The sequence below is a fragment of the Chelonoidis abingdonii genome, chromosome 4 (assembly GCF_003597395.2).
Source record: "Chelonoidis abingdonii isolate Lonesome George chromosome 4, CheloAbing_2.0, whole genome shotgun sequence".
NCBI classification, from domain to species: Eukaryota; Metazoa; Chordata; order Testudines; family Testudinidae; genus Chelonoidis; species Chelonoidis abingdonii.
The window spans coordinates 91956782-91983924 of record NC_133772.1 but is presented as its reverse complement, the minus strand read 5'-3'; the positions used below and the strand labels follow the sequence as shown (position 1 = coordinate 91983924).

Below are 27143 nucleotides of genomic sequence, written 5' to 3'. Positions count from 1 at the left end.
TAGGGGTCACCAAATGAAATTAATGGGCAGCAGGTTTAAAACAAATAAAAGGAAGTTCTTCACACAGCACACAGTCAACTTGTGGAACTCCTTGCCTGAGGAGGTTGTGAAGGTTAGGACTATAACAGGGTTTAAAAGAGAACTAGATAAATTCATGGATGTTAAGTCCCTTAATGGCTAATACTCTCTCTAAATAGTGAGTTTTGTGGGCCTACAAACTAACATAGCTATTTTTAGAGCCCTGCGTGGATACAAAAATGTGGATCTGCATCCACAAGAATCAACTTGTATCTGACCCACGATCCACAGTCCAGCTTTTACCTGTATCCACACTGCACCTGCAGCAGCACACTATTCACAGTGCCGCTCAGGAGGAGCATCTGTGTCTGTGTGCATGCGTGTGTACTGGATAAAAAATCTGTATGGCTTAATAAATTTACACACTACTGTTGCTATTTTAAACATCAATCTCATTATAGAACAGACATGAGAACAAATAGCCTTTTACATTAAAAATAATAAAGTTTCAAGTCAAAATGACAAACTGAACTGTAAAATAAAAGTCTGCTGCCTATTTAGCTTGTGATTTATTAAGTCCTCACACTTAGTCCCAGTCCCAGTTTTATTAAGTCCTCACATCAGTCCCAGTTTCTTTCCACCAGCCACTGTTCTCCTTGTGGAACCATGCAAGGATAATACTATCTCAGGGCTACAGTGCTTCACTTTTTCTGGGGCTCAGCAGGTCATCCTCCTAAGCGGGCTGTGAGCAGGGGAGTGAGGAGCAACAACAGGCATGCTGTGATGCCAGGCCAGTTTCCCCACATGGGCACAGGAGGGTGGTGCAGGGGTGATGGGCATAGGAGGGGGGTGAAGATGCTCTCCAGCTGCCCAGCCAATGTTTTGGTAGGTCATCCTCCACAGCCCATTAGAGGGCTGTGAGTAGGGGAGAGGAGCAATGATAGCAGGTGGTCCGTAACTCCAGATCAGTTTCCCCAAATGGGCACAGGAGGGGGTGCAAGGGTTAGGGGTGAAGGGGGCACAGTACAGGGAATAGGAGCAATGAGGGGAGTGCAGGCTTAGGGGTGTAGGAGGTTGGTGCAGGGGGTTAGGAGCACAGGAGGGGGGTGAAGTGGCTCTTTGGCTGCCCAGCCAGTGCTTAATTTGTGCTGTATCAGGTCAGTTGGAGAGGGAAGCAGCTGCTTCTGCAAAGTAAGTCAATATAGCTTCCTGATTTACTTTGCAGAAGTAGCTGCCTCCCCCTCCAATTGACTTGATATGACAATGAAGTCGGGAGAGGTTTCCTAAATTGCTTGGCTGCTCAAACTGTGGTGATAGGAGATGGGGGATTTTGCTACCTGTCTTGATCTATCACCTCCCTTTTTTCTGTACATGTGGGGAGAGGGAATATAAGATCTGGAAAGTGTGGAAGTAGCCTCATAGCCTATGAGCTGAAGACAGTTACTTCCCTGCCTTTGAGATCCTATATTTAGAGCTCTGCTCAGATACAAAATTTGTATCCAAATCCGATCCATGATCCGCAAAAATGGTCTGCGGATATCTCCTGATATAAAGCGAATATACACAGATTTGCAGGACTCTAGCCATTTCACTAGTGAATGAACAGTCAACAAAACCAGAAGCTTCCTTCGTCCATCCTTGCTTCAAGTTAGAACAGCTTACATAAATTCTTGTCTATGAATAACATTTTCAAAAGCATCCAGTGACTTAAGCACTTAGGAGTCTGTCTGATTGAAAGTCAATTGGACTTGGTCTTCTAAGTCACATGAGTGCTTTTGAAAATTGTATCCTACATGGTTTACTATAGCAATTTTCCTGAACTGTAACCTGTGTACAGATACTCTAGGGCTGACCTTTAAGAATAAAAATAATACTTGGCACTCATATAGCATGCTTCATCCCTTGATCTCAAAGTGCTTCACAAAGGTGAGTATATTCAAGGTAAAGAAGTGATGTGTCTTACCTTCAGATGCGTAGTAAATGTGGTACAGGATGGAATAGAACTCAGCACTTCTAACTCTAGTGCTCTGCCCTTTCCACTAGGCCATGCTGCCCCCCATAGGAACTTTCTCTGCAATAAAATTTCTGCTAAATAACTCTCAATCCTGGTACTAATTTCTGGATGTGGATTTGACTTGAAGTTGATGTTTCTGAAATGCACTCTTTTGGATTTTTCAGTTTCATTCCTCTTTCCCTCTCTAGTATGCAGTGAACACGGCTCCTACTCCAGAAGATCTGATTTTCAGCCAGTACGTTTATCGCCCCAAGCTGCAGATTTATGAAGAAGATTGCCAGGTTCTTTCTCAGATGATAGAAGAGTAAGAGAGGGCTTGTTTTTTGTCATTCACAAGGAATATTAGTTTTTTGTTTGTTTAACCCATCATCTTAGATTTGACTGCATGCAGGATGATCTGAAGGGAGTAATTCCATTATTTTCCACTGGACAGGTGGAAAAAAGTTCAAGACAATAGTAAGCCTGATTAATTTTAAACAAGTAATAATTTAAACATATGTATTAAAGCTGAATGTGGGAAAGTCTTGGTAGGACTTGTGGGTCTGGAGTTGAGTAGAGACAAATCTGCCAACAGTGATTTAATTTGTTCTTTATCTCATCAGACCTGTAAATGTAACTTAATGTTAGCAAAAGTAAACATTTTTGGACACTTTTATCAAAGCCAATAAAAGATAGCAAACAGAAGAAAGAGCATGATGGATTACAATCTGCCATTATCTGTTCTAATTCTTCAGAATTTATCAAGTTAAAATACAGACAGTACGATATCCCAGAGTCTTGAGTTTTCTTGTTCATGATTGATTCTAGTACACCTCTACCCTGATATAAGACGGGTTCGCATATAAGGTGGTAAAGCTCTGACAGGCCAGGCCGGGTCCGAGGGGTTCAATAAGGGGCAGATGGTCTCGGGGGCGGTCAGGGGCTCCTCCCCACCCAGGGTCTGGGGGCAGGAGCTATGGGAGGGCACTTTTGGAGACCCAGGGGATTAGCAGGGGGCTGGGAGCAGCCCACTCTGCTTCCCTCACCCTGGCCCCAGCCACGTCCCTCAGGAGAGGGAGCTTGGGGGAAGGGATCCCCCCGGCACTCACCAGCAGTGGCGGAAGCGGAGCAGCCCGGCCCTGGCCTGCTCCACTCTGCCAGGTCCCAGCTGCAGTGCTCCACTTCCCACCGCAGGTGAGTGTGGGGGGCGTCTTTTCCCCAACCTCTCCACACAAACCTGCAGCAGGAAGTGGAGCAACGCGGCCCCAGCCTTCTCCGCTTTCCTTGTCCCAGCCCCAGCTGTGTCGCTGTGGGGCGGCTGGGGAAAGGTCCTGCACTCACCTGCCCGGTAGGAAGTGGAGCGCCACCGCTGGGAGCTGGCGGAGTGGAGCTAGCTGGGGCTGGGCTGCTCCGCTTCCCACCACTGGTGAGTGCGGGGAGGTTGGGGAAAGGACGCCTCTCATACTTACCTGCGGCAGGAAACAGAGTGCTGTGGCTGAGAGCTGGCGGAGTGGAGCGAGCTGGGGCTGGTCTGCTCCGCTTCCCACCGCTGCCAGTGAGTGCCTGTTGGGGCGGGGGGGGAGCGGGAGATAGGGGTCGGAGCAGTCAGGGGACAGGAGGTTGGATAGGGGGTGGGATTCTGGGGGTGATTAGGGATGAGGATCTCTGGAGGGGGCGGTCAGGGACCAAGGAACGAGGGGCCAAAGCAAGTTTGATATAACGCGGTCTCACCTATAACGGTGAGATTTTTTGTCTCCTGAGGACCACGTTCTATCGGGGTGGAGGTGTATCTGATTCTTTAGTCACGCTGCAGTTAAACTGCTAAAACTAAACATAGGAAATGGAATGTAAAAGCTCTCCTAAAAACTTAACAACCATAACACCAATTCCATTTCCTCCTCTTTTGTTCCCTTAATAACTCTGCCCTGCATGCTCAGCCTTCCCTCAACAAACAAACAAACAACAAACAAAAAAGACAGCTGGGGAAAACATGAGCTTTGCATCATATTCTGTGGGTTACTAAATCTGGGCCTGTGCAGATTTGAGATGAAAATAAATTCCAGGTTGCCTCTTGTTTAAACTAATGGATTGTTAGATTATCCACAGCAGTAAAGCTAAGACAGTATCGCACAGGGAGAGGCAGTCTCTCAAGTAATCAAGGAAAAAGCTGCTTGGGAATTTATACCTCAAAAACACCACCTTAAACTTCACCTGGAACACAACTAGTAACCAATGGAGATATCGGAGCAGCAGATATTTAATGTGCTTTCAGCATGAAAGCAAGCTGCAACTTTCAAATTCAGCTTCTAGATTTCATTGCAATAATCCAGCTTCAAGGTGACAAAAGTCTTGATAACCATAGCGTGGTCCATATAAAAAAAATGGTACAGCCTTTATGCCCCAGGCCGAGGATTAAAAAAAAAAAAAATCACTCTTGGCAAATTTTTACATGGATATCCAATAAAATCTCCAAGTTGTGAATAAAACAGTAGGCTCATCCTGTTAATTGGGGTAGGTTCTGATATAATGTGAATCACTTCTGGGCACCTTGCTTATCCTGTAAACATTATGGATGAACTCTTGGCCCCGCTGAAGTCAAAGGCAAAACTCCATTGACTTCAGGGGGGGCCAGGAGTTCATCCTAAATTACCTTGACCTTATCCATCCCCCAATCTTAGACGCCAAATAAGTCATTGCACTGCACCAGCCAGTTCAGATATGGAAATAAATTGAATTATGACATCATATGTGCTATCTTACATATGTGGTGTCTTACATGGCTACAACAAGACCTTTCTCTGACCTTTTTTCATATTTCAGTTTAAAGTTGTATGCAGGTGTCCAGGATAAGCTTTTGGTGGATGTGAATAAGAGCCTCTGGGAGGTGATGAGGACCTTCTCTGATAAAGAGGTAATGCCAACTGTTGCAGTCTTATTGCATGCAGTTATAAAAGTTTGAATGGTGACTGGACATGGCTAGCTAATTGTGGCACAAAAGGCAAATTATTGTTATAGATCCAAAACTGTCTAGGAGACAGGAAATAAAGAGCTGGAATAAACAATGGTCAATTTTCATCATGGCAAAAAGTTAACAGCAGAATGTCTCAGGATTGTGTATTAGGTCTTGTGCTTAGTATATTAACAATCTGGAAAAGGGGAATGAGTTGTAAGGTAGCAAAATTTCATAGGTCTAAGGCCAGAAGGGACCATTTGGATTATCGTGTCTCACTTCTTGTATAACAGGCTGTAGAACTTTCCCAAAGTAATCCCGAGAGTATAGCTTTTAGAAAAATATCCAATCTTGATTTAAAAATTGTCAACAATGGGGAATCCACAGGACCCTTGGTAAATTATTCCAATGGTTAATTAAAACAGCTGTTAAAAATATACCCCATATTTCCAGTCTGAATTTGTCTAGTTTCAATCTTCAATTTGATGGTGATACAAAGTTATTTGGGTTAGTTGAGTTAAGAGAAGAGTTAGGAATTTCTGAGGGGACCTAACCAAGCTAGGAAAATAGACTACACAGTGGCAGATGATGACCAGTGTTGATAAACGCAAAGTAATGCACATCGGGTGGAAAAATTTGAACTCATACACCTTTCTGGATTCTAAATTAATTCATCAACTCAGGCAAAGAATCGTAATGTCACTGTAGACCATGCAATGAAGAATTCTGCTCAGTGCACCCCTACAGTCAGAAGAGCAAACAAGATGTTAGTATGTGTAATGAATGTTATGGATAAGGCTGTGTCTGTCATGGAAGTCACTGATTCCATGAGTTTCTGTGACCTCTGTGACTTTTGCAGCGGCTGGTGCTGGCTCAGAGACTGCCCGACCCAGGGAGCCCCTGGGCCAGCAGCAGCAGCAGTTTGGGTGTGTGGGAGGGGGCTCAGGGCTGTGGCAGGGGGCTGGGGTCGGGGTGGCGCTTACCTGGGGGAGGGGCACCCCGGCTTCCACTGGCATGTCCCTGCAGCTCCTAGGTGGAGGGGCCAGATGGCTCCACGCACATAGCAATGCACGGAGCCCCCCAGGCTGCCCCTTCCCTAGAAGCTGCAGGGACATGCCGGTTGGAGCCAAGTAGGGAGCCTGCCAGGCCTGCCAAACCCTGTTCCCATCCCCAACACCAACAGGGGCCACGGACTGTATGTTGCCGCCTGTCTCCCCTCCCGCCACAGCAACACCAGCACCAGCGGAGGTACTGGGCCATCTGCTCCCTCAGCACCCTCTACCTCCTGCCCCAAGTTTTAGTTAGGGATATATAGTAAAAGTCATGGACAGGTCACGGACCATGAATTTTTGTTTACTGCCTGTGACCTGTCCATGACTTTTACTAAAAATACCCATGACTAAAGCATAGCCTTAGTTATGGCTAATAGAGAAAATATTATGCCATTATATAGATCAGTGGGCCTCCTTCCATCTGGAATGCTGTATTCAGCATTGGTTACCCTATCTCAAAAAAGGCTATTAGAGTTGGCAAGGGTTTGAAGAAGGACAATGAGAATGATTTGGGGCATGGAAAAATTCTTACAATGAGAAATTGAAAACATTTGGATCTGAAAAAAGGGGACACACTAAAAGTATACACAATAATTAATAGTATTGAGAAAGTAGACAGGAGCTTCACTGTCTCAATACAAGAACAAGGGGACATTCAATGAAATTAGAACATGGTAAATTCAAAAGTGATAAAGCAATACTTTTTCACACAGTTCATAATTAAACTGTGGAACTCGTCACAGGATGTCATTGAGGTAAAAAACTTAGCAGGATTCAAAGATGGGTTGGACATCGTTATGGATAACAACTCTTGGATATTTTTGTTATAGTTAATGTTAACAAATGTTGCAAGGGATACTAAGCCAATCTCTGTTAGGGATTAGAATGAAACCTTCATGTGGAAGTAGATTGTCTTGCATCTGCGTGTCTAGAGTGCGGATGGTGTGTGTCTTTCACCTTTTCCTGAAGCTTCCGATGTTGGCCACTATTGGAGCCAAGATACTGGACTAGTTGAACCACAAATGTGATCCAGTATGACAATACCATATATATATAGTAGAGTTGTGTTAAGTGTCTCAAATAACCAGAGTAATAACCTTTCAGAGTGCTTAAGGCAAAAAAAAATGCGCATTACTCCTTGTATGTGCTGAAAGCCCCTCTTTTCTGGTTATTTGATATAAGTGTCCAATGCTATTGGTGTTTTGATACTTTGTGTGCTCCTCTACTTTTGAATAAGGGATTTCCAACTTGCTAAGTCTTTGCAAAGAATAAAGTACTAAATTATACTGAGCCCGATTATCATTATGGAACTTCCTGACCCAAATTTTTGATTCCTGGTATGTAGAGCCCCATGTGAATACAAAATTTTTATCTACATTGGATTCATAAACATGGTCCCTGCCCCAAAGAGGATTGTGATGGACTTCCCTGGGATGCAACCTGGGACTGGGGTACCGCTGAGCCCTCTGGCATACCAGCCTGGGCCCCCTCTTCCGCTGTGAGGCAGTGACAAGCTGAAATCCTCTCCAGACCTTATACTTACACAGCCATACACAAGCAGGGACACCCCAAGCTGCAGTTACATGAATGTTTCTCCTAGCCACTCATGAACCAAGAATAGAGAGGCTCCAGTCAGTCCACAGCCAGAGCTGCACTATCTTGCCCTGGTCAAAAACCTGACCAATGTAAGTTTATTTCCCAGTCCACCCCTCAATGTGGAAAGAACAATGCAGCCCATGTTCCTGAGCAGATTTATCTTTGCTTTTCCAACAACACACTCTTTCAGTAAAAATATAAAACAAATTTATTAACTACCGAAATATTTTAAGTGATTATAAGTAATAGTGTATAGCTCAAAGTTGGTTTCCTAAGAAATAAACAAAATCGCAATCTAAATGTATTAAACTAGACAAGATTTGAAATAAGCAGTGTCTTACCTTGATAGTACCAACAGTCCACCAGTCTTCCACGCAGGCAGTGCTTTCTTCTTTCTTGCCTGGGACTCCCATCCCCAGATCAGTCTTCCTCAGGTATTTCCAGGTTATGTGTTGTAGGGGCTTTGAGGCCAGTGGTGATGTCACTTCCCCCTTTTATAGCTTCTTCCATGTGGAGGGAACTTCATTGTTCCAAGCAAAGCCCCTAGCCCAGTTAGTGGAAAAATATAGGCACGGGATGAAGTTTAATATCACATGACCTAGTCACATGCCCTTGTGAGCTTAGATGAGTCAGCCATTATCCATATATTGGCTCAAGCGTCCACAGGAAAGCTCATCAGGTGAGGCTAAGCTTTTCCCATGGCCCATTGTTTTTGTTGCTGGGCGATTACCTTGAATAGACCCTTCACAATTTGCTGGTTAGACTGGGTGTAAATTAACTTATGGGAGTTACCCAGGAGCAAGCACATTTGAAATACAGATGCATAGTCAATATTCATAACTCCAGATACAAAAATGATACAGTCATACAAATAGGATAATCATATGCAGCAAACCACAACTTTTCCATGGACACCTCACATGACATGTTTTGTACAAGATGCATCATAATTATATCACAATCATATCATAATCCTATCACAATAGTGAATATGGGGTGTAGAGTTTCACAAGGATATCTGCAGATTTGCAGGGCTCTGGATATAAAACTTGGATCCGCATCCATCCGTGATCCGCAAACATGATCCATGGTTATTTGCACATTTGCAGGGCTCTACTTGTGACTCATATATGCTGCTACTAGACAGTTGAATCAGTTCCAAAGACTAACATTGTGTAACTTTCTAATTCACCTTGCCTATTGTTGTTCTCATCCATTGCAGCTGAAGAACTTTGGAACAGAGTTGAATAAAATGAAATCCTGTTTCACCAAGAAGAGTAAAGTCCTGGCTCACAAGGGGAAAGTGAAATTGTATGACAATTTGGTGCAGACCACACAGGTATTTGGGTTGGAGAAGGGAAGAGGGTCGTAGAGGGCCATTAGGGATTCCTGATTTATTCATTTAATTTATATTTAAAATGTGTAAGGTGAGTTCTGACTATCAAGTTATGCACATAACCTATGTAAATATGCATCCTGTTACTGTTAATCTCCTACTTACTCCCTCATATTGTTTCATCTTATTTCAAATTTGATTGTGAACACTTTAGGGCAGGGGCAATATCTTTCTATCCACTTACACAGTGGAGGGGAGGGAGAGTAGCAATGACATGGGCACTACTATCTTCTTACAGTGTGATCATGTTGCACTACAAGTAATGAGAGAGCGGGGATATCGGCATAGGCCACCAGTCAGAGAAATAAATGGAGCATTTGTCCCATTGTGAAGGACATCTCAGAATTTGCTTATTTCTTAAAGGGTCAAACAGGTTAGCATTTGCTCAAAAAATATCTTCTCATTTAGCACCCTGCGTCTTTGCTCCTCTTCTTGAGAAAAGTGATTGAAAGATTATGGCAAAGCAGCTCTGGTGTCATCTGAAATCCTATGATTATCTTAACTGCTGTCTATCTGGTTTTAGGTCAAAGTATGATAGATTGCATTGGTTTCATTGGTCCATCTCCTGGCAAGCAGATATCAGTGTGAGAGTCCTAGCAAACACAGAACTGTTATTTAAATGCAGCCATAGATTTATGCGAAAATATATTACTAAACAAAAATGAAACATAATTGTCCAATTTTACCCTTAGATCCAATGGAAGAAACTACAATCAAGAACAGTAAAAGTGGATGAATTCCTCAGGGAGATGGATAGTTGTCTTTTAGCTCTGGAAACAAGTAAGTGTTTCAGATCCCAGTTCAAGAATTTTCATTTACTGGAGTGTAAACACCTCTTAACTTCTTTGGAAGAGCTATTATTCAAATGATCACTTAAAAGAAACTAGAGAAGGGGTGTTTAAGCATTACAACTCCTGTTCTGTGAGTAACTTGTCTGTATGAGGCTGGTTGGGTAGTCCTGTGATTGTAGATTTGGCTTAAGGGAACCCTGTAAGTAGGACATGGAGACTAAGTGACTAGTTTTTGGTTTTTTTCTAATATATTCCAGTGCTCAAGACAAATGTGCGCCATGAGTTTCAAAACTACTATAATGGGATAGGATTTTTTACCCATCATCCACTGCTACCTGAAATTTTCTGTGTAAAATGTAGAACTACAGGCTTCTTGTCATGTGTATCCATATTGTCATTTTTGACAAAGTAAAACTGCAGCTCATTATTATAATAGCTGAAGACAACTGAAACCTAAACATTGAGCCTGACATTGCTACAAATAGAGGCTGCATTCCTGCAGGAGTCACTGTTGTGCCTCAGAATAGTGTGGTGGGTAGAGAGTGGTTTCTAATGCTTCTTTCTTTTAGTTACTAAGTTGGAAGAATGTGAAGCAGATATCAGTGATCAAGTGGCAGAGTGGGAATCCAAAGTGAGAAACTCTGAGAAAGGTAATGGGGCCAGCTGAAGTACATTTCTATTAATGAACTCTGGGGATGGAAAGATTTGTGTCCCAGAGTAGGGGATATGTACCTCCAGGCTAGTGTGAAAGCAAACACTGAAGGTGGGCATCTTACCACCACAGTTGTCTTCACTGGGTTGAGAGATGGCTATCCACATAAACCATCCTTTCTGCATTTTATTGCCTTTTTTCTGGAAAATCAGAACTTGGAATACAATGAGCTGAAAAGAACATGAGCTGGCTACAATGCATTGTTCTCAAGTGCTGAATAATTGTCCATTTCTACTGACATCCTAGCAAGGATAATTACCATCGCCCTGGATCTCTCCTGATGTTGAGAACCAGGGCTGCACAGCCAGTCGGGGTTTTTTTTCATGCTTCTCATACGGCTTGCAGATCTCTTTCATAGCTTTTTTAAATTTCTTAGAGCTTGAAAACCTCAAAGCCCAAGAAGAAGAGCTTCAAAGGTAGAATTTTACACAATGATTCTTTTACCTTTATTTAAAGCCTGCATGTGCACTCAGGTTCTAGAGATTGTATCAGGGTGCTTTGTCTTCCCAGGAGCATCTGATTTTGTTGCTATATTTCTATAGGGATCTGTCAAATCTGGAGGTTCAGAAGAAGCAGGGGTTTTCTGAGATAAACCATCTGCAGAATAAAGCAAGTGACTGTGAGGAGCTCCTCGACAAATACAAGTAAGGGAAGGAAAGGGTCTTCACCTTTGATTTTTATCCCAGAGATCCTCACATTGGTAGTGCTAATGTATTTTTAATTGATGCTACATTTGGGAGCCTATCTCCTGGCAATATAGGATTAGCAGTAAAGCTTCTGTGAGTTTAGTGCATAGTAGGATGAACTGATTTTATGTACAGAAGGGACATTGCAAAATCTCTTCCTATAACAGTCTCCTCCCCTTCTAAAATGAGTCTTTTTGTTTTAATGTTTAGTGTTACCTCTTAATAGATTACAAACTTTTCAATATTTCCTGGAAGGTCATGCTACTATTTCCATCTGACTTGATGATGGACAGGGACAAAAAAGTGCTAGCTACCATTAGCATATTTATGTGGTGGTAGATGTTGTATGTACATCAAGTACTTTATCTTTTTCCACTTTTGGTTGTAACTCAGGTTTTTCTTCTTTAGCTTCACTGAATGGGAGATCAGTGAATGGAGTGATCAACAGGCAGTGTTTACCTTCCTTTATGATTCTATAGAACTGATTATCACATTTGGACCACCAGTGGGTGAGTGGCAAAATTTGTCAGGACCTTTTTCTGGTTTACAGACCAAAAGGTTTACATAATTTAAATCCATAGTCCTGGGATCTCTCCTGATGTTGAGAATAATAGTCTTTAGCCTTATACTAGTAGAAGAGGGCAAACATACTAGAGTGGAAGCACTCAAACTGTGAGTTTAAGGTAGTTATGGATTGGAGTCCAGGCCTGATTTTTTTTTTTTTAACAAAAGGATTAAATTATACAACCTAAATGTCTGTTCCTGGAGAGAGATTTCTGAGGCGTTAGGAAGTGCGCACAGTCTGGAAATACACACTTACGGTTTGTTTTTGGTCTCTCACAGGTGGTGCGGTTTTCAAAGACAATCCCTGCAGAAAAATTGTTGATATGAGCTTTGAATCTCTGTTGGATGGTAAGGCTCTGAAGTGGCTTGCGGCTCTGGTCCTTGGGTTTGCCTATTTATGGGAAGGTATCTTCACACTTGCACTTTATCTGCAAGTGCATTGCCTGACAGTCCCAAAAAGATTATTGATTACAGATATAAACAGTTCTGAAGAATATTTCTTTCTTTTGTCTTACAGAAGAAAAAGCTCCACTCTCATCATGTCTAGTCCAAAGGCTCATCTTCCAGTTTATTGAAAGTCAGGGTTCCTGGCAAACAAAATGCACAACAATGCACCACTTGCCCCAGGTAATGTTCCAAGAAGCTAAACTACAGAGCCCTGAGAAGATGATCATGGAATCTGTTCTGTTCACCAGAAAAAGGATGATATTCTTTAACAATGATTTCTTAAAATAAAGTTCAGCCTTGAATTAATGAATATTCTGCTGCTTAAGTGTTTGCCATAAGGAAAGTGATTCTAAAACTAGTTTCAATCAATCATAAATCATACAGTAAAGTATGTGGTTCTGCTCTGAATGGTGACTCTGTATAACTGTAGATTCCTCAGTCAATAGATCTGTTCCCTGATTGATGTCTGCTTGCTTTATGATTGGAATAAGTTTTACTACTTCTATTAGCACTACAGAGCCAGCACAACTATCCAGGACAGAAATTCTATTCTGGTTCCTACATAATTAATAGAATAGTAGTTTTAATTGCATAACCAAATTTGGCCTTCCCACAAGGATGCAGAGGTATATTTGAGGGCAGAATTTGGGCAGCAGAATTTTTATCTGTGGTAATACTTGACCAATTTCATTTTTAGATCCCAGACTGAGTGTCGAGCTAGCAGTTAAGATTATGGGGTTTTTTTATGTACTTTCTAGAATAGAATTGCAGTTTAAAATGTTGTGTAGCTTTCAAGAGTGAACTCTAATGTGATTACTTTTTCTGATTGTCCACTTAGATGCTGCATGAGGTCTCATTAGTAGTGAATCGCTGTCGACTCTTAGGAGAAGAGATTGAGTTTCTGAACAGATGGGGTGGAAAGTTTAATCTTCTAAAGACAGAAGTGGATAATACAAAGTGAGTGATTAAAGATCAAACCTACTCCAATTCAACCCCATAGAAAGTGCTGTTAGTGACTACTCACAAACAGAATACTTTGAAACACACTTTCTGTCCAACTTTAATAATGGAAGCCAGCTGACGTCAAAAACTTAATTGTTTTTGTTTGTTGTTGGTGGGTTTTTTAACAAATTCAGCTTCTTTTTAAAAAACAAAACCCTAACTTCAGAATAGCAGAAAATGAACAGTTCATGGATTCTGTCAGCTTCCTTATTGACACATCTTTCATCACTTGCTACCTGTCACTTTGACACATACCTCTATCCAAAGCATTAGATCAGGGAGCAGCAACGTACAGGGAGTCAGGACCAAGAGTGTTTCTCCAAGTAGATGTAGCTGTGTATTCCTCTTGGGTGTGTGCACACCCAGCACATTGAAACTGGAGAATTTTGCCTAGCAGTACTAGTAGAGGGGCAGTGCTCATACCTCGTGGCCACAGCCCCTCTCTGGCTATATGGGGCAGCGTCACCCTGAAACCTGCCCCCACCCCCAGTTCCTTCTTTCCACTTGTGGCTAGAGTCGGAGTTCTGTGTGGTCTTAACCTCTCACTATTTTAGTGTTTTTTCTACTTGTATATAGTTAATCAGTACCCTTAGTGGTAGTTAAATTAGTGTTAGCTGTATTAGTTAAGTACTCCCTTCTGATGCCCTTACCAGGGTTTAAACATTGTCTGTCATGTCAGGGAGCGATCTCTAACAACAATCCTTCGGATGTGGAGGTTGCTGTGTTTGGGTAATGCCCACATCAGGGAGCAGTGTTCGATCTGTAAATCAATCACAAAATGAACTCAAGTGACTAAAGGCCTTTGCCTAAAACAGCACCTGCTTGAAGAAGTCATGTGGCTTCCTTCGACAACAATGCCCTTGTTGGATCAGAGGTCGTCCTCGGGTTCTGAGAGTGCTGCCACTTTGTGCCCTGGAGCAGGTGTCTCTCCGAAGAGAAAGAGGAACCGTTCCCTGTGGAGTGTACCAATGAAAAGGTCACAAGAACAATCAAGACTACTCTAGATCTTGTGGGGACTCTTTCGCCTCTTCCAGGAAGAGCACACGTTAGTGTGAACCTCCCTACTGCTCCCCAGGACTGAGTAGGGAGGTTAGAGACCCTGTTAGATTGTTTCCATGTCGGTAGCATGCCAGGTGACTGCAGACCTCCTTTGCCTTTCTGTCCCGACCTCTCCTTTGGTCCTGGACTTTGCCACGGCTGTCATTTTTAGCCCCATTGGCTGGATAGGCCACTGAACCGTTAGGTCTCCCCGGTGTTTACCTTCCACAGTCTGTGGAACTGGGGAAGTACCAGGCTCAATGCAAGGGACCTTGGCACTGGGAAACTCCTTGGCACTGTTGCAGTTGGCGCTGCAGATGTTACTGTGGTTGCACTCATCACCTTCTGCTTCAACACCGTCAATCGCCTCGGTACCAGGGCCGATGTTGGGGTCAACTCTGCTTCCACCGTCAGAAACAACAGAGGTGTACTCAGTACCAGCGATACCATTTCCACCGTCGGTGTCAGTTTCCTCTTCGATGTGGGCTACAGATGAGTCAGACTGGTTGCTCGCATCCTCAGGGCTGGATCCACCTTTATCCCCTTAAGCTCAGGACTCATCAGCATCCAGACTGGGATCTTCCTCCTATTCTCCCACTTTCCATTGCCTGACTCACAGTAGGGGCCATTTATGGAACGCTGTTGCTATCAGAATTGGTGCTTGTCTTGCAGTCAGGAAGCCTATTGGCCGCCAATGCCCTTGCCCATACCTGTGGAATCCATGGATTCTCCTCATCGCGCCCTAAGGCGAGGTCACCGGGCAGGTCTGTGGTGGTGAGCATCAGTCCACCACAGGCCCAGGCACTGGTAAACCTTCCCATCACCTCCAGTCTCGTCCATCCAGGTCCATTGGTCCTGGAGCAGGATCTGGCTCTGGCACAGTTAACCACTTCCTCTTTATCCCTAAACAATTCTGCATTGCCAAGTTCTTCCTCTCCTTTAGTACCAGAGGATGTCAAGGCATACCAGGACCTCCCTCAGTATTCAAGAGAAATTTCTCTAGAAGAATACCCATATGTTGTTGGATATCCTGCAGCCATCTGTCCTGTGAGAGTCACCCTCCCTACTAACAATGCACTCCTAGAGCCTGCTATGGTTCTCTGGAGTACTCTGGATTCAGTACTGCCTAATGTGAAACCCATGGAGAAATTCTATTTCATTCCAGTGCAGGGATTTGAGGGGTTTTAGTCCCACAATGCCCCAAACTCCATGGTTGTAACTGCAGTGAACAATAGAGCCCAGCAGGGCAGGTTTATTTCCACTCCCAACAACAAGAACTCTAAATGACTTGTCCTGATGGGCAGCAAGATTTACACCTTCTCTTCCTTGCAGATGTGCATTGCTGACCAGAAGGCATTGCTATCCAAATACAATTTTGTGAACTGGATGGCTATGTCTAAGTTTGCAGACTAGCTGCCCAAAGCCTTGAGGAAGAACTTCTAGGCATTTATCACTGAGGGCTGTTCGGTGACTAAGACTTCGTTGCAGTCTGCACTGGATATGGTGGATAGTTCAGCCAGAGTGATGGCCTCAGCAGTGACTGAGAAAAGCATCTTAGCTGCAGAATTTGGCCATTCCTCCCAACATGCGACAGGCCATAGAAGATTTGCCTTTTGATGGACGAGTGCTTTTTTTCACAAGATGAATGAGACTCTGCACTCTAGAGCTACCCTACAGTTCTTGGTGGTGTACATGCCGGCAGTGGAGAGGCACCACTGCTGTGGTCAATAGCAGCAGCAGTATCATCAACAGCATGCATTTGGGAAGCCTTTCCCTTCCCTAGGACAGTGGAACTTCCCCAAAAAGGGGCATAGGTCCCAGAGGAGGAGGCATTCGGGTCTGGGGGTTGGCCAGTCCCACACACCTTCACCCGGCACCCGCTTAGCACCTGTTTTGACTCCTTGGTCCAGAACAGTGTTCCAATGATCACTCCCTTCTTCCCGTCCCCTTTGTTTGGGGACTGGCTGACTCGCTTTCACGATGCTTGGGGTTTGCCCTCCAGAGACAGCTGGGTCCTAAGCACCATCAGATTGGGCTACACCATCCATTTCCTTTCCACCTCTTCCCTGACCCTCCCTCCCTATTTCTCTTTAGGGACCCATCTCATGACATACTGCTCCTCGAGCAGGTTTGCTAGCTACAGGCTTTGAGAGTGGTAGAGGACATTCTGCCAGAACACTGGGGTCGGGGCTTCTAATCTCAATCTTTCTGGTGTCCAGATCCAAGGAAGAAATGAGACCTATTCTTGACCTTCACGGCCTCACAAATATATCAAATACATGAGGTTCTAAATGGTCAGTCTATTGACTAGTCTCCCTGTGTTGTCTCAGAATGTCTGGTTTGCTGCTCCAGACCTTCAGGATATAATTCACGTGGTGATTTTGCCGAGCCACAGGCTATTCCTATGGTTCATCATAGCGGAGCACCATTTTCAGTATATGGTGCTTCCCATTGGCCTCTCTTTTGCCCCTGGAGTTTTTACCAGCTGCATGGTCATGGTGATGATGTACCTCAGGAAATAAAAATCAACATCTTCCTGTACCTGGATGACTGGTTACTGAGAGGCAGGTCCAGAAAGGAAGTCCTTTCCCACGTCGAAGCTACATTGCGCTTGCTTGACTGTCTGGGTCTCATCCTAAATACCAGTAAGTCAACTTTGGTTTTCGCTCAGAAAATTGAGTTCATTGGGGCTCTACGAGTTTGAGAGCATTTTTGCCTACTGAGAGCTTTCAGGGAATTTGCCACCTTTGCCTCAGTCTGTATTCTCAGTCTTCCACAACAGTTCGGACATTTGCAGGGTTGGTATGTGGGCATCCATGCATACATTTACTAATCATTATGCCGTTACTGCATCTTCCAGGGCATAAGCAAGCTTTGGTAAGGCTGCCCTGTAATCTTTGTTTGGGTAGGCTATAAGCCCTGCCTCCTTGGGTGGGTACTGCTTGTGAGTCACCTAAGTGGAATATAGGGCTGCATCTACTCAAGAAGAAATGGTTACTTACTGTAACTTTAGTTCTTTGAGATGTGATGCAGACGTGTATTCCGTGACCCACTTCTGTCCCCTCTACATCAGAGTCTACTCTCTGCATGTTTGGTGTGAAGGAGTTGAGGGGGGTTGGGGCACCCCCAGCTCATATGGCCAAAGGAGGGGCTGTGGCCACAAGGCACAAGCACTCCCCTTTTACATACTGCTAGGCAAAATTCTCTGGCTTTGGTGCACTGGGTGCACACACATCTAAGTGGAATACACAGCTGCATCACATCTTAAAGAATCACAGTTACAGTAAGTAACTATTTTTTACAGTTGGTCTTCGGGGGGGAAAAAAATCAAAACAGCAAAGCGAAGACATCTTAAGTTTGCTTCAGCCAGGTAGAAAAACATAATGCTTAACTTAAAGTTCATTTAAAGCACAATAATCCTTCATTTTCCCAGTTCCCACTTTCCCGTGGTGCTTCCTTGTCCTGTGGCATGGCTGGGCTGAGCTGGACAAGTACTTTCTCTTCACTGCAGGATCCTTCTTCCAGATTCCCACTGCCTCTTTGTATCCCTGTTCTAGTTAACCCTTTCTCTATGTTCCTTAATGTGGGGTATATACACATCATCACAAGCTGGGGTTTTTTGGTAATATCCCTGACTAATATCCTGTGTCCCTCATCATGACATAACAACAAAAGAAAAGGCAGTACTCTTTAGTGAGGTCAACAAAACAAATGTGCAGTTACAGATTTGGAGAAATGAGGTTTGTTTGTTTGTTTTTTTATTTATTGAAGAAATCCAGAAAAGGAGTCTTTCCTTCCCTTCCTGCCCTAGTCTTTCCAAAACAATTCTGCCCTAAGGCAAAATGGGACATATTAGATTGGTTTCTTCTGAGGGGAACTTGGGCCTTATTACTTAAAATGGGAAGATTCCTTCAACCTTACCTACTGCTACACGATAAACACATTCTATTGATGCACTTCAAGAATATAAAGTGAGGCTGTGTATGATAATGTCTGTGTTAAGGCACTAGGCTTTCACATCTGAAGACACAATTTCAAAGGAAGCTGTATTATAGGAAACCATGACTTAACCCTCTGCATGTACATTTTGTTTTCCGTGCAGAGTGAAGCTCTTGTTCTCCACTTCCACAGTTTTTGCAAAGTTTGAGGTGACATTCTCTTTATCTGCCAACTACCCATCAGCTCCACTCCCTTTCACTGTCCAAAAACTGATTGGGAGCCTTGGGTGAGTAGCACAAGCAGAAGAATAAAGGACTTTGGGCATACTTTTCACTTCAAAGCAGGGAACAGGAAGTTAAATGCTAATAAATATACTGTCAGAAGTTCATGTGAGATAATTTCTTTTTGTCTTCCCAGCCATGATGAAATTTCTGCTGTTCTGTCCAATGTGCCACTGGGCACCAGCTACCTGATGAGAATGGTCAAAATGATTCATCATGACTTGCTGCAGGGTTCCCTGATCGTTCACTAAATCCACTCAGGTCAATACAGTTCTCAAGCTGGATGTCTGTCCTCTTCAAACTTACAAGAGTTGCCAGCTTCTTTTTAGTACTATGAGAATCTGATTTAGCAACTGACTGTGAATTGTCCAATATTTAAACCATTGAAATGAAATCTCAGTAAGCCTATTACCAAACACCTCTCCTGTACCAAAGCATGCTGAGGGAATGCAGAAATCTCTGTAGAGCCAAGGAGGAATTTCAGATGGCTTCCATTAACTTGTCCCACTTTTCTCATATTTTTTTTCCTCTTTCCCAACCCTTCTAGCCACTGCTGGTTGTGGTTTCCCTTTGTTACACTTCCACATAAAAGAAATTCTAGCTCCTATAACCAGCAGAATTAGCCTGATAATTTATCTCTAGTTTATTACCAGGGGCTATTGTCTATCTTCCAAGGCTTGCATGACTGGAAGTTACTATCATTAACTAGCCCAGATTTTAAGTTTGATTATATCAGCTGACTGGAATGTCTCTCAGATCACAGAAACTATAATTCTGGTTTCTGCTGCTTGACAAAATTATAACTTACGAAATTCACAAGTGGCATGCAAAGTTAAAAGTTTCTCTTTAAGGTTACAGATCCCTGTTTCTAACCATTGATTTTGCAGTGCAACAGAACCCAAAGTCACATGGATCAAGTTGTGAACTTTTCCTTGTGGAATTTGGTTCTAATCATTCTGCATGTAGATCCTTTTCTATTGCTACGGTGTTAAGCTATTTGATGCACTTACTTATGCTAGGCTCCCTATTTCTCAAAGGGGTAAGAAGGCTAAATATGTAAATCTGCTTTTGCTTAATGTGTTCAACAGGTGACATGGTAGGAGATGTTCACAAGGGCTGGATCTAACAGGCACTCTTCTAGCACCATTTAGTTACTGTCTTGCTTGAGGCAGCTGTTTCCTTAGAAAAAAAAACTGTGGTGATTTTCATTAATTAGATGGACTTTTCTCTGCCTAAACAGAGTCCCAGATAGTGTTTGCTTTCTTTTTATCTGCAGTATTGGTACAAATGGTTATAATAGATACAACAAATCCAGCTAAACAAATTCCAACTATCTGAAAATGTCTTGTGATGTGCACTATGGTCTCAGAAACAAGCAGCTCTTTTAGCTGTATTTCAGTCAAATTGATCATGTTTTGCTTAATTATTTTATAATTAAGTTTCTAAAGAATCTTTTAGTAATTTTAATGAAACTGACATTACTAGACTTTTTGCTTTACCTTTAAGGATACTTTATGGCAAAACTTTTTAAAAATTTCATCATAAATTCATGTTTTTTCCAAATACAATCTCCTTTACCTGTCCTCCTTCTGTGTCTTCAGTGGAATAGGATCTTTGTTTAGCAAACCATCCATATCATTGCTTCCTATCATTGTACTGATCCTGGTAATAGATAAACTAGTAAATTCTAAACATTTGCTGAAAGCCCTGGAGAAGTTGGTGTATAATTTGCCACAGAAATCACTAACTGACATCCTGTCTGTCCCCAAGTTTCCTATCAATTGCATGAGCTGTAATGTTCTAGAAGCCTTAAGGAACAATCAGTACACTATATTTCAAAACTAGGAGATCTGAATAATACCTTTGGCATACTCTGGACTGTTTTATTAGTCTTAATAGTAAAGTACATTCTTCAGATTGTCAGGACTGACATGGTCATGTCGTGGGTAAACAGACCCTGTTCCTATGGTGCTGAAGCATCTAGCTCTTCTCAACTCTCCATTCTGTAGGTACCTGCCCGTTTCTATCTGTCTGTAAAATATAAGAATTTTAAAATGTTTTCAGATGTTTAAGCATTGATATATTTTTATGAAGTTCTCTGGTTTTTACAATTTTTCCTTCTATAGAAGGTAGTGAAAAGCTCATTAAACATTTGTATCATTAATACTTTCCTTGTCTTCTTTACTATGAAATAATTTAGAAGTTAAATGGATATTGTCAACTCATATCAGAAATCTGAAAATTTATCTGATAGCGTGGGAGTAACTTTTGTCATTACCTGAAAATTTTTACAGCAATATGTTTCTTCTGTCTTTTGTTTGTAAATGTGACAATACTTGTGTGTGTGTTGCACTTTCTCTTTATATAGTCTTAATTTCCTCCATTGTCTGTGCATGACTTTCACAAAACAATAGGAAAAAAAATATGTATAAAAATACCCTAGGACAGTGACCACAAACTGGCAGAAGACTATTGAGACTCTTGCAGTCTTGGAAACTACTTTTAATGCATTTAAAAATATATATATTTAAATCGATGAAGTATTGATCTTTTTAACCAGCAGAGGGTGCGCCTGCAATACTTCATAAAGTGCTATGCTGCATGGTGGTAAACAAATTGACTGAGAGACATCAAAGAAAAACTAAGCCAAGAACATCAGGGGACTACAAGGACGGGGGTGGAATGTGGTGAATTGTCTGATCAGAGCTGTCTTTGTAGCTGCTCTGGTTGGAGACCTAGAGGGTAGGGGAAATAAGAGAGAATGTAAGCACAGCAGAAATGAAGCAGCTCTAGTCTTGCATTTAATATTTATTCGTAATGTGTGTACACATGAACTCCTCCAAGAGTTTTAGAAATTGACGTTCACAGCATATTGTCATTCAAAGAGTCATTTCCCCCAGTTTTCCTCTATAGTTTCAGACGTGACTTACTATTCTAAATGTCACAAGGTATTAGTTACTTCCTTAGAAGTAATATACCTACTAGAATTAATTTGCAAAGGTAAATTCAATTTAGAACCTAATTTCTAAAGTTTTAACAGTTATTCTGCATATGCCTATTGTTCAGTCAGGGAACTCCATGAATAACTCTGTAAAGTATCTGATCATTTGCGTCAGCAATTGGATGCTCTGAAAGTGTCGAGCTGGGTTTAGAACCCAACACCTCTGAATCCCAGGCCTGTACCACTTTTTTCAAAAGCCTGGGTGGAATTAGGTTTTGCATAAAAGGAGAGAGATGACTTCCATATGAGTAATCTACAAATGACAGCATCTGCTCCTTTTAAATTCTGTTTTATCATAAGGATACAGTGCTATCTGTAGAAAAGGCTGGTGATGCAAAAGCAGGAACACGAGTCAGAACTACCCTGTTTTAATATAAACTAGGGCTGTCAAGCAATTAAAAAAAAATCACAATTGTGATTAAAAAAATAATCGCAATTAATCGCACTTTTAAACAATAATAGAATACCATTTATTTAAATATTTTTGGATGTTTTCTACATTTTCAAAGATATTGATTTCAATTAGAACACAGAATACAAAGTGTATACTGCTCACTTTATATTTTGATTACAGATATTTGCACTGTAAAAAACAAAATAAACAGTATTTTTCAATTCACCTAATACGTGTACTTTATCATGAAAGTTGAACCTACAAATGTAAAATTATGTTAAAAAAAACCCTGCATTTAAAAATAACAATGTAAAACTTTAGCGCCTACAAGTCCACCCAGTCCTATTTCTTGTTCAGCCAATCACTCAGACAAACAGGTTTGTTTACATTTGCAGGAGATGATGCTGCCCACTTCTTGTTCACAATGTCACCTGAAAGTGAGGACAGGCGTTCGCATGGCACTTTTGTAGCTGGAATTGCAATATATGAATCTTTAGCGCATCTAGCATGTAAATATGTCCTTTCACGGTTCAACCACCATTCCAGAGGACATGCGTCCATGCTGATGACTGGTTCTGCTCGATAACAATCCAAAGCAGTGTGGACTGGCATATGTTAATTTTCATCATGAGAGTCAGATGCCACCAGCAGAAGATTGATTTTCCTTTTTGGTGGTTTGGATTCTGTACTTTCCATAGGTTCTGTAGTGTTGCTATTTTAAGACTTCAGAAAGCATGCTCCACACCTCATCCTTCTCAGATTTTGGAAGGCACTTCAGATTCTTAAACCGTGGGTCGGGTGCTGTAGTTATCTTTAGAAATCTCACATTAGTACCTTCTTTGCACATGGTCAAATCTGCAGCGAAAGTGTTCTTAAAATGAACATGTGCTGAGTCATCATCCAAGACTTCTAGAACATGAAATATACGGCAGAATGCTGGTAAAACAGAGCTGGAGACATATAATTCTTCCCCAAGGAGCCACAAATTTAATTAACACACTTTTTTTTAACTAGCATCATCAACATGGAAGCATGTCCTCTGAAATGGTGGCTGAAGCATGAAGAGCCAGATGAATGTTTAGCATATCTGGCACGTAAATACCTTGCAATGCTGTCTACAAAAGTCCCATGCAAATACCTGTTCTCACTTTCTGGTGATGTAAATAAGAAGTGGGCAGCATTATCTCCCATAAATGTAAACAAACTTGTTTGTCTTAGCGATTGGCTGAATAAGAAGTAGGACTGAGTGGACTTGTAGGCTCTAAAGTTTTGTTTTTGAGTGCAGTTATGTAACCAAACAAAATCTACATTTGTAAGTTGCACTTTCATGATAGATATTGCACTACAGTACTTGTATGAGATTAATTGAAAAATACTATTCCTTTTGTTTATCATTTTTACAGTGCAAATATTTGTAATAAAAAATATAAAGTAAGCACTGTACACTTTATATTCTGTGTTCTAAATGAAATCAATATAGTTGAAAATGTAGAAAAACATCCAAAAATATTTAATAAATTTCAATTGGTATTCTATTATATAACAGTGTGATTAAAACTGCTAATAATCGTGATGAATGTTTTAAATTGCAATTAATTTTTTGAGTTAATTGCGTGAGTTAACTGTGATTAATCGACAGCCCTAATATAAACAATAAATTTAAATCTTGACTGTGGTGTTCTGTCTAGATAGTTTTTATAGATATCAGTGATAAAACATGGTAATTGTACTTATTGTACTTTCAGTTATTAATCTGATTTAATTTAAAACCTGTTTTATACTGTAAATATTAAGTGATATACAGGCATCTAAAATCACCAATTACAAAATAATCATTCGTGTAAAATAAACAGTGTGTGTTTCAGGAGGGGTTCAAATTTGACTAATGGCTTGTTTACATAGGGAATTATTCCAGAATAGCTATTCCTGATTAACTCTCTGTTAGAAGTTTTTATTCCAGAATAAATCCAAAATAGCTATTTCACTTTAAATTCACACCTTCCCTTAATCCGAATTAATTTCCCAGTGTAGACAAACCCCAAATTCACAGTGTCATGAGAAGGAAATCTTTCTGAGGAAACATAGGGTATCTGTTTCTCTCCAGTTACTGATTTGGGACTGATTTCTGTGTAGCGGTAAGTGCAGAAGCCACTAAACACTCATGGTGTCCATTCTTTATGTTCAGTTTTTACATCTTGCTTGAGTAAATCAAATCTGATGCTGGATTAAATTCTCCAAATAGCTGCAGAAGGATTAACTGGGATGAGGATGAAGGTCACTTTGCCCTGTATGATAAATATTGCATTTCTTGTACCCTCAACTTTAATTTTCATAGGAAACATCTAAAACTCTGTCCATAGGATAGATGCACTGGTTGAAAGAAGGTGTGTGCTGCTGCTCCCCATTCAAGTCTCTGCCCTCAGTCATGTACATCAGGGAGTGCCCCAGCGTAGTATGCCAAGTGATTAACCTACTCATTGAAGCTAATGAGAGAATGAAAAGGAAATTCTTGAGTTGGGATTAGATTTACATCTATCCCCAGAGCAGAAGATTTAGTAAAAATAGGACCTAGAATAAAGCCTGATCTTGCCTGTACTTCTGTCTTGTTGGGCCCAGTGTCTCTAGCACTTGAGAAACCAGGTTCTTTTTTTAAAGAGCCCCATGTGCTATTGTACTTGTAAAATAAATAAATAAATAAATAAATTTTAACTTTGTGAAATACTAACTTTTTTCACATCACCTGCAAATATGGAAGCTACTAATATTTAGCTTCAATGTAAATTCCATTGTTTTTTAGGAACTGAGGAAAAAGCCTCTTCTCAGGCTCCTGAATTGGAAATGGGGTCTCTAAAAACCCTGAGAAGCATAATGCTTCCAAAGTTATTTCCGTTTAACTCAGAATGACCTGTTTGGTATCAAGGACTTCATTACATCTAATGACTTAGACTTTTGCACTTACAGTACACAGTTCATTTAATTTTATTCAGATAAACTGATAATCCTGTGTCGCATCCTGTCAGCCAGGCTCCCAAAGCTGTGGACATTTTTTATGATTCCTCCAGTCCAGCTGATGCAGTGCAGTCGCTGGTCTGGATAAATATTTGTAGTTAGTTCTCGTTATACTTGTACCTTATTTTTCTAATCAAACCTATAAAGGCCCCTCTATCATCAGAACTATTCTATATGTTAATGTGAAAAACGTGGCTGCTGCTGTTTTTCAGACTGGTGTGGCTCTAAGCCATATGAAGCTCCTGTCTGGGGCTCCAGCACACGTGAGTAGTCAACTGCTCCTAACCTTTCCAGCCCAGTGAAAGTTGATATGAGTGGTTCCAGGAGTTGGATTACAACTGCCAATAATTTCCTGTTCTTTCAGCTCAGTGCTGTGAGGTCAGCAAAATTCAGTAATGAATCCAAGGCTATAACACCTCTGTAAACCCTTTGGCTTCCTCTTGTGCTGCGGATTTCTCCACAATGAGAGAAAATCAGGCTTTATGATATAACTAGATCCCTTTTTCCTGTCTCCCTCCTGCACAGCCCACAGTTCTCAAACTAAAGCTCTCCTCAGACTTCGTAACCTAGTTTTGGCAGAGGACTTTTATATAAAGAGATCATTCTACGGGCTTTATTTAAATTTAGTTGGGAGACGGAATAGGCACTGACAGTGATGAGAAAGGCATGGTGGCATGATCAAAAATGTACAGTGGAAATGTTTTTTTGATTCTACATACTATAGTGTGTGTGTGTGTGTTAAGGTCAATCGTTTGGAAAGTATTGCTCTTTTCAGGACTTGCTTTTTACGAAGTTAGACATTTACCATTGTGACGGATTAGATCGCAGAAACCCTCTTGGGAGCTGCCACCTGATGTGCCAAGACTACTTTCACCCGTTTTCCCTGCCAGCTCGGGATCCCAGCACCCTGTCTTGCTGAGCCAGACACACCTGTCTGCTCCAACACAGACCCAAGGTCTGAATTACTTGCCCCAAAGCTGCAGGTTTACCTGAAAGCAGCTAACAGAAGTGTTCCTGTCTTTAACACTTAGATGCCCAACTCCCAATGGGGTCTAAAATCGAATCTGTTTTACTCTGCATAAAGCTTATACAGGGTAAACTCATAAATTGTTCGCCCTCTATAACCCTGATAGAGATGCACAGTTGTTTGTTCCCCTAGGTATTAATACATACTCTGAGTTAATAAGTAAAAAGTAATTTTATTAGATACAGAAAGTAGGATCTAACTGGTTCCAAGTAATAACAGACTGAACAAAGTAAGTCACCAAGGAAAATAAAATGCGCAAATCTATGTCTAATCAAACTGAATACAGATAAGATCCTCATCAGTTCCAGAATGCTCCCTTTTACAGACTAATCTCCTTTTAGCCTGGGTCCAGCAATCACTCACACCCCTTGCACACTGTCCTTTGTTCCAGTTTCTTTCAAGTATCCTGGGGGGTGGAAAGGCTATCTCTTTAGCCAGCTGAAGACAAAATGGAGGGGTCTCCCAGGGGTTTAAATAGACTTTCTCTTGTGGGTGGAGACCCCCTCCTCACTCCTATGCAAAGTCCAGCCCCAAGATGGAGTTTAGGAGTCACCTGGGCAAGTCACGTATCCATATATGACTCACAGTTTTTACAGGTAGCATCCATTGTTTGCATGCTACCTTGAATGTCCTCAGGTAGACTTATGTGGATTGGAGCATTCCAAGATCCATTTGTCCTTTAAGTGTTTCTTGATTAGGTACTTAATTTCAAGATTCCTTTCTTCAGGAACTGACCAAATGCTCTACTAAGGTTATTTAGAAATCAAGCCAGTACACAGCCAATATTCATAACTTCGAATACAAAAATGATACATACATACAAATAGTATTAATACATTCAGTAGATCATAACCTTTGAAATATGTTACATGGCATATGTAGCATAAAACAGTCTAAGCATATTTCCATAAAGCCTTATGGGAGGTACAGTCACAACCATCATATGGTAGCTGCTGCTATATGTAAAGTAGACAATTTGTTAAGCAAAAAAATTAGACTATTGAAAAATAATTAGTACTTTCATAGTGCCACATAGCTATGACAAATACGTTAAAGGTCTCTCCCTTGAGATACTTATGAGCTACACTGGAAGGATGTAATGCAAATAAAAGATAAGAAAGTGGTATCAAGTGTGTGGGGGGAGAGAACATTGTCCTCTACCTAAGATTCACCATGTTCCCCCCAACTTGATACCACTGTTGATTTATGAGAGGGTTGCTCATTAAATGTTATGACTTTTAAAACCT

At 41.5% G+C, this 27143-nt stretch overlaps 1 protein-coding gene across 2 annotated transcripts in view; it reads left to right on the top strand.

The window, feature by feature from the left end:
- The window catches only part of KNL1 (kinetochore scaffold 1), a 50227-nt gene extending 29598 nt beyond the window's left edge, over positions 1-20629 (top strand). For both annotated transcript variants that reach the window (XM_075065468.1, XM_075065469.1), the window contains exons 14-26: positions 2221-2336; positions 4832-4922; positions 8832-8948; positions 9698-9785; positions 10366-10446; positions 10885-10924; positions 11051-11152; positions 11603-11703; positions 12038-12106; positions 12276-12385; positions 13044-13162; positions 18348-18470; positions 18602-20629. In XM_075065468.1, coding sequence (XP_074921569.1) covers positions 2221-2336; positions 4832-4922; positions 8832-8948; positions 9698-9785; positions 10366-10446; positions 10885-10924; positions 11051-11152; positions 11603-11703; positions 12038-12106; positions 12276-12385; positions 13044-13162; positions 18348-18470; positions 18602-18716 — 1272 coding nt within the window. In that variant the 3' untranslated portion in view covers positions 18717-20629. The remainder of the gene's footprint in view (positions 1-2220; positions 2337-4831; positions 4923-8831; positions 8949-9697; positions 9786-10365; positions 10447-10884; positions 10925-11050; positions 11153-11602; positions 11704-12037; positions 12107-12275; positions 12386-13043; positions 13163-18347; positions 18471-18601) is intronic.
- Positions 20630-27143: the final 6514 nt, after the last annotated feature.